The 7,878-nt window shown below is 39.9% G+C and overlaps 1 protein-coding gene across 1 annotated transcript; it reads right to left on the bottom strand.

Moving 5' to 3' along the window:
• Positions 1–3,943: 3,943 nt before the first annotated feature.
• Positions 3,944–7,633, bottom strand: LOC117130843. The gene is made up of 2 exons (XM_033283457.1): positions 4,411–7,633; positions 3,944–4,365 (listed from the first exon to the last, which is right to left on the bottom strand). The coding sequence occupies exons 1-2, from the start codon at positions 7,079–7,081 to the stop codon at positions 4,160–4,162; spliced, it is 2,877 nt and encodes a 958-aa protein (XP_033139348.1). The 5' UTR covers positions 7,082–7,633; the 3' UTR covers positions 3,944–4,159.
• Positions 7,634–7,878: the final 245 nt, after the last annotated feature.

Below are 7,878 nucleotides of genomic sequence, written 5' to 3'. Positions count from 1 at the left end.
CCACAAGATCTTCCTCATTAAAAACCTCACCAAAGAAAACCCAATGGGATAAAACTTTGATGAGGGAAAAAGAGTAAAGACCTTGCAGCTAAGGGGACTAGCTCCTTCTCTTCCCAAGATCAATGAGGCCCAACCTGATGTGAATGGACTCCATTGTCTTCTGTCTTGCAGCCTTGGTAAACACATCCGCTAACTGATCTTCACTCCTTGTGTAGCATGGCAAGATGACTCCTAAGGTGATCATCTGCCTCACCTTGTGACAATCAACTTCAATGTGCTTGGTTCTCTCATGGAACACCGAGTTGGAGGCAATGTGAATGGCGGCTTGGTTGTCACAATGCATGGTCATTGGCGTGGCTTGATCAATCTCCAAATGCTTCAAGATGCCTTTGATCCATACTAACTCGTTGGTGAGCTTCAGCATGGCTCTATACTCAGCTTCTGCACTTGAGCAAGACACCACCTTCTGCTTCTTACTCTTCCAAGTCACCAAGTTGCCTCCAATGAATGTGCAATAGCCTGTGGTTGATCTCCGGTCTGCTCTATCACCAGCCCAATCCGCATCACAGTATCCCACCACTTCAGTGCTTCCATTGCAGCCCATCCATACTCCTTGATCAGGTGAGCCGTTGAGATACATCAAGATCCTCTCCACCATGTGCCAGTGATGTTCCTTAGGCACTTGCATGTGTTGACTCACCTGATTCACAGCAAAACAGATGTCAGGTCTAGTTATAGTAAGATAAATCAATTTGCCAACTAGTTTTCTATAGAGTTTAGGATCCTGATAAGGTTTGCTGTCTTCAATCTCCCCCTCTCGTGGAACTTTGTAGCCATCCTCCATAGGCATCCTTGCTGTCTTGCCCCCATAAGCCCCTGCACCTTTCAAGAGATCAAGTGTGTACTTCCTTTGGGACATGAATAAACCTTCCTTGGATCTACATATCTCAATCCCAAGAAAGTATTTCATCTCTCCCAAGTCTTTAATCTCAAACATGGACTTAAGAAACTCCTTGGTTGCAATGATACCTTCCTTATCACTCCCTGTGATAATGATATCATCAACATACACAAGGAGTGCAATCATACCTGAGGGAGTTGTGAGTGTGAAGAGAGTGTGATCTAGTTCAGACTTCTTGAAGCCTCGGCCATTTAGAGTTGTGCTCAGCTTGTTGTACCAAGCTCTTGGTGATTGCTTCAACCCATAGATAGCCTTCTTCAGTCTCAACACATTTCCCTTCTTCACTAAGTGTTCCAAGCCTGGTGGGGGATGCATATTAATAGCTTCCTGGTCAAGGAAGAACCCTAGGATGCTCTTGAGGGTCGATCTGGTAATGATTTGGTGGTGATGGATCAGGTTACTAACACTGATGGAAAGATGATCGATTGATGAGTTGATAGAAAGGGGATTGGTGATCGATGGTAGAGATGGTTTCAGTGATGATCTGCGGAATGATCAGGCACTGATTGGGATGATCTTAGTCCGTGAGAGGCAGCCCCACTAGTGAACAAGATCAAGGCTTAAGGAAGATCACTCTTCTAGCCAAATTCGATGTCCAAAAACTGAACAAAGGAATCACAAGTTTAGAGAGGATTTTTGATAACAAAAGTGATTGATTTTAATCAGATCTTGCAGAGAGTTTAAGTAGAAAGAAAGGAAAGCAAAGAGTCACCAAGGACTTGTAGTTTTCGAAAATATCTTAAGTAAAACTAGGTAGTGTTGAAGATTGAACAATTGAATATCTTCAAGGCTTCTTTGACTTGGTTTTCTTCAGATGTCGAGATTGGTTTAGTGTAAACCAATCTGAGAATTGCCTCCTTTAATTGTCTTGTCTTTGATCTGGTTATTGGCCCATTGGAGAAAGAGAATGGGTCTCGTGCTGAGTTAAATCCAATTGAACTCCCATCCAGCTCCTTGTATCCAATTGTAGTGTTTGTCTCATCCAGCTCCTCTTCACTGTCACTCTCTTCCAGCTCTTCATGCGCAAGATCAGCTACTGGTTCAGTCAAGCTCACATCATCCCCTCCTCCTTTAAAAGGATTTGTCCTCAAATCCAAATCATCTGCACGAAAAGGGATCAAGTCAGCAACATTGAAAGTAGAACTTATAGAATACTTACCTTGAAGATCAATCTTGTAAGCATTGTTGTTGATCCGTTCAAGCACAGTGAAAGGTCCATCTGTCCTTGGCATCAGTTTAGACTTTCTTTCTTCAGGAAACCTCTCCTTTCTCAAGTGAATCCATACAAGATCTCCTGGTTCCAGCAACAGCTCATGTCTCTTCTTGTTTGCTTGCTTTTCATACTCCTTGGTCCTCTTCTCAATGTTCTTCTTTACCTGTTCATGCAATGAAACAACAAACTCGGCTTTTGCCTTGCCATCAAGATTAGTTTGCTCATTGTATGGTAAAGGCATGAGGTCCAAAGGAGTCAAAGGATTGAATCCATAAACAATCTGAAAAGGTGAGAACTTTGTAGCACTATGCACAGAATGGTTATAAGCAAACTCCACATGAGGAATACAATCTTCCCAAGTTTTGATGTTCTTTTTAATCACAGCACGCAAGAGAGCAGACAAAGATCTGTTAACTACTTCAGTTTGTCCATCAGTTTGAGGATGACAAGTAGTAGAGAACTTCAACTTTGTTCCAAGTTTAGAGCACAATGTTCTCCAGAAATGACTAAGAAATTTAGTATCCCTATCAGACACTATTGATCTAGGCATGCCATGCAAACGAACAACCTCTCTAAAGAAAAGTTCAGCAACCATCAAGGCATCATCAGTTTTGTGACATGGAATGAAATGTGCCATTTTTGAGAACCTATCAACAACTACAAAGATTGAATCTCTGCCCTTTCTAGTCCTAGGCAAACCAAGCACAAAATCCATAGATATATCAATCCATGGAGCATCAGGAATGGGAAGAGGAGTATACAAACCTTGAGGTCGGGCCTTGGCTTTGGCTTGGGTGCAAGTAACACATCTGCTGCATACTCTCTCCACATCTCTTCTCATGGCCGGCCAGTAAAAGTGCTCTTTCAGGTGGGCGAGTGTCTTGGCAACTCCAAAATGCCCCATCAATCCTCCTCCATGTGCTTCCCTAACATACAACTCTCTCAAAGAACAGTTAGGTAAACAAAGTCGATTTTCATAGAAAAGAAAACCCTCAACTTGATAAAACTTTCCACTGGTATGTTTCTTGCTTTCTTCAAATTGAACTTTAAAATCTTGATCATCTTCATAATAAGACTTTATTTGTTCAAAACCTAACAGCTTAGCTTCCATAGAAGTGAAAAGAGTATACCTTCTGGAGAGTGCATCAGCCACAATGTTTTCTTTACCTTGTTTATAGTGAATCACATAAGGAAAGGTTTCCAAGAACTCTACCCATCTGGCGTGTCTCTTGTTGAGCTTGTGCTGTCCCTTCAGGTGTTTCAAGGACTCATGATCAGTGTGTATAACAAACTCCTTTGGCCAGAGATAGTGCTGCCAAGTTTGGAGTGCTCTAATCAAAGCATAGAGTTCCTTGTCATAAGTTGGGTAGTTCAGCATGGCTCCTGATGAGATCCTAGGATGATGCTCTGGAACAGATGGGATAATCCTTGCAGAAACGAATCAAAAGACTCAAGTTTCTCAAGGTATGTGGATCGAATGGTGACACAAGAGGCTGCGGAAAGGCTCCTTGATACTCCTAGGCAATAGATTGGATATGACACACCAAACTAGAGCCCTTAGTCTCTGGATATTACACACCAGAAGTTGGATATTACACACCAACACTCAATCAACTCGACAAGCAAGAAGAAAAGAGAAAACAAAGGTTTTTGATAAAAAGATGGATGCTGATACAAGGGGCCACGACCAGAATATAAAGGAGAAGCCTTGTACATGCACAAGGTTTCGAAAATACAAGGAAAATAAAGACAAGGCTCCCTTGGAAACACAACAAAGACTAGAGTTTTCGAAAATAAAAACATAGCATAAAAACTTAGATAAAATTATATAACATAAGGTCTTCATGTGGACAGACCAAGATCAATCATCTAGGAGGTAAGAGAAGTAACTTGTGGCCTCATTAAAAACCTTGATTGGAAAACCCAGTGGGACAAAACCAATCAAGGGAAAAAGAGTACACACAAGCTACTTGCCTAGATGATGATCAGCTTGAGTGTAGAGTAGCTTGAATGTAGATCAAGTTGTCTCTGATGATAGAAGCTTTATTTCGGCTCAAACATTCTTCAAGTGTAGGTTCTTCCACAGCTACAAGTTCTCCATGATCAGGTTCATGATTCCATTCCTTGGTGCTTTCCATGATCACATCATCCCCTCCCACTTCAAAAAGATTTGTCCTCAAATCTGTGTTACCTGCAATAGAAGGGACCAAGTCAGTAATAATCAGATTACACTTACCTTGCAAGCCTCTTTGATAGGCATTGTCGCTGACTGGTTCTATTAGGTAGAAGGGACTGATCCATTTGGCTTTCCTCACTCCTGAGGCATTACTTAAACCTGATACTTTGAAACAAGACAAGTTAACACAAGCAAAATCATCATAGAGTAAGATTCTTATCCCAAAGTTATATTTTCTCGGTTTTGGCTTGTATGTTGCATCTGGAGGTGCTTCTTTGATGAGGATGAAGCAAGTGACGTCCTGATGTCTCTCCTGGCTTAGATCAGGCGGCTTGAAACGTTTGTCTTCCTCACGCTTGTTCTTTGTCTTTGCATGCTTCAAAGCTTCCATATAATCTGCACATGACTCTTTTGACAAAAACAAGTGCATCATATCTGTGTAATCAATAAAGGAACTCTTGAAAACATGATTGGTTACCTTAGCATGCTCACCTGGTCGCCATATATAGGATTGAGATGTTCTATACTCAGAAAAATTCAAACAAAGCAAACACAGAATCACCCGTCTTGTAGAACCCATAACTCTTTCATTTGAGAAGCTTTGGACATGATTCCAGTTCGACGTGAGACCCTGATGAGTGTAGTTTCCATTGCAGTTGAGTTTGTTGCTTAATTCCTTCTGGTTGCTGAGATATGATCCTCGGACTGCTCCTATGTCAAAGTTGGCGGCTAGACAGCTTCCAAGATTTGATTGTTGCATCTCCAGCTTAGCCAAGGACTCATCAGTATAGCCCCTCTTTTTACCTGTACACTTCTCAGCTCTTTTTGGACAAGTCAAGTGTGTTATCATGTCAAAGAAAGTGTTGTAGACCAGAATGTCTCCAAAGCACAAAACAGCATGATTCCTCCATCTATGATGCATATCAAAGAAAATACTGCAGACCCAGATATCATTAAGGTTCAAGTTCACACATTCAGAATTAGTGATATCTAGTTTCAATTGTGCAGCAGGTTTATCAAAGAAAGTGTTATACACTAGAATATCATCAAAGAACCAACCTACATGTTTAGAATCATTTTCAGCACACAAACAATCAAGCTCAAACTTAGTGAACTTTGCAGATTTCACAAATTTAAATCTAAAATCAGATTGATGCAATTTCGGTTCCTGCAACTTCTTAGGTTCATTCAATACATAAGCAGAAACACAAGAATTATCAAGGATCAGTTTATGCACATGGAAGTTCGTAACAAAACTCCTTTCTTCAGTTCTAGCAAATGAATCACAAGGTTTCAAACAGAAATCAGATTGTTTCAATTCAAGCTCTAAAACCTTTTCAAAATGATCAAAACTTTTGACATGTTTCAGAAAATGATCAAAACTCAGAATATGACCACAAATGTTATTATTTTGATTTTGAAAACGTTTTTGATCAAAGATGATTTCTGGTTTAATTTCTTTAAAAGATTTAAACATGTTATCAAAAACAGATTTTGAAACACAAAAATCTTTTACTTTATCAAGACCAAAACGTTTTATGTCTTCAGTACTCACTTTAACAAACATTCTAGGCACAGAAGCAACCATATTAAACTCCTTACAGTGCTCTTGCAGATCATAAGACAAAGATTCATGAGCTGATTTTGTCTGCAAGTTTTTCTGTTGTTCTTCTTGTGTTGTACTCTCTGGTTCTTTTTCTGCTGAGTCTTCTTTTGCAACCTGTGACACTGAAACAATTCTACTCGGTTGCACCGGTCCAAGACAAGTTAGTTCATTAAAGGAATTATCAAAATTAGATTCAGAGTGAGGTAAGAACAGAGAAAACTCTTGTTCTTTCTCAAACTTTCCTTTTCCCATAGATGTTTTGGTTTGAGCTTCTTGAATTGGGGCAGCTGAGTCTGGTTCTGCATCATTGAGTTCTGAGACAGTAGCAACTGGTTCTTGATTCTTTGGGAGCTTCTTCTGCTTGTCTAAGTGCTTGCTGGTCTTAAGAATCTCCTTAACAAGGCTGCTGATTTCTTTCTCATAATCAGCCATCTTGGTTTCTGATTTTTCACTTTTGAAGTCTGTTGCGGATATGACTTTCTTCTTTGGAGATTTCAGAGAAGTGTGGCCTTTGGATGCATACTTCTTCCCTAGTAGCAACTTCAGATCTTCCCAAGTGGTGATAGCTGGTTCCTTGTAGTACCTGCGATCATCTTCTTCTTGCAACAACCACTTAAAAACGTTTCCTTTGAGCTGAGACATCACATAAGCCAATGCTTCTCTCTTCAGGATTTTGTTGTAGCAAAGCCACTTCTCCATTGTTCTTTCCCACTTTAAATAATCACCTTCCCCTGTAAAAACATAAAGTTGAGGCTTAGTGACAATTTGATTGTAAGAAGAATGAATATTTGATTTAGGAGTGCGAGAAGCTTGATGTGGTCTGCTCGAAGTGTGGGCTGGCTGTTTGTAAGACTGTTGGCCACGTCCTGCTTCCTCTTCCTTATACCACTTATGCTTGCTTGATTCGTTTGGAACAGAATCTGGTGGTCTAGGCTCAAGCTTTTGTTTGTCCATTCTGTTTTTATTTTGCTGCCTAAGATCATCAGTTTGCTGCAGAAACTTTTGTCTAAGCTCCTTTCGAAATTCACCCATGTTGGTATCCAACATCTGCTGCATTTGAGCATTCATAGATTTAAGTAACAGCCTTTCTTCCTTAGTGATTTTTCCTTTCTGATCTCCTGCCATTGTACCTGAGACAGAAAACAACACACAGCAGTAACAAGTTCTACAGAGAAAACAAAAATCAATTTGCAAAACCAGAAACAGATTCAAACTGAAGCTTAAAACCTTAGACAATTCTCAGAACAAATTAGAAACTCAACCAATGATTTAAAACAGATCAAAACTAATCTGAACAGAACTGATAAATCACAAACCTAACAGATCAGATTGATTTCGAAACAGAACAGAGAGATTTTGATTTCAGGTTCACTTTCAAGTCTAGTACATCAAGTTTAATCAAAACAGAGTAGATCAAGACAGAAACAAATTCGAAATTTCAGAAACAGAAACAGATTGATCAAGTAAATCAGAAAACTTTCTCAGCAAGGTATATGAAGAGTTTTTAACACACAAACGAAATCAGATAAACTTAATCTATCAAATTTCGACAGCCACAACACAGATCTATCAGTTTCTAGCATGAATATGAAGAGACAAATCGAAAATCATAGAGAAAGATGAACACTTCCCTTCCAGAGTTGCTCTGATACCACTTGATGAGATCCTAGGCTGATGCTCTGGAACAGATGGGATAATCCTTGCAGAAACGAATCAAAAGACTCAAGTTTCTCAAGGTATGTGGATCGAATGGTGACACAAGAGGCTGCGGAAAGGCTCCTTGATACTCCTAGGCAATAGATTGGATATGACACACCAAACTAGAGCCCTTAGTCTCTGGATATTACACACCAGAAGTTGGATATTACACACCAACACTCAATCAACTCGACAAGCAAGAAGAAAAGAGAAAACAAAGGTTT

Source organism: Brassica rapa, unplaced genomic scaffold (assembly GCF_000309985.2).
Source record: "Brassica rapa cultivar Chiifu-401-42 unplaced genomic scaffold, CAAS_Brap_v3.01 Scaffold0716, whole genome shotgun sequence".
NCBI lineage: Eukaryota > Viridiplantae > Streptophyta > Magnoliopsida > Brassicales > Brassicaceae > Brassica > Brassica rapa.
This window is presented reverse-complemented; position numbering and strand designations above follow the sequence as displayed.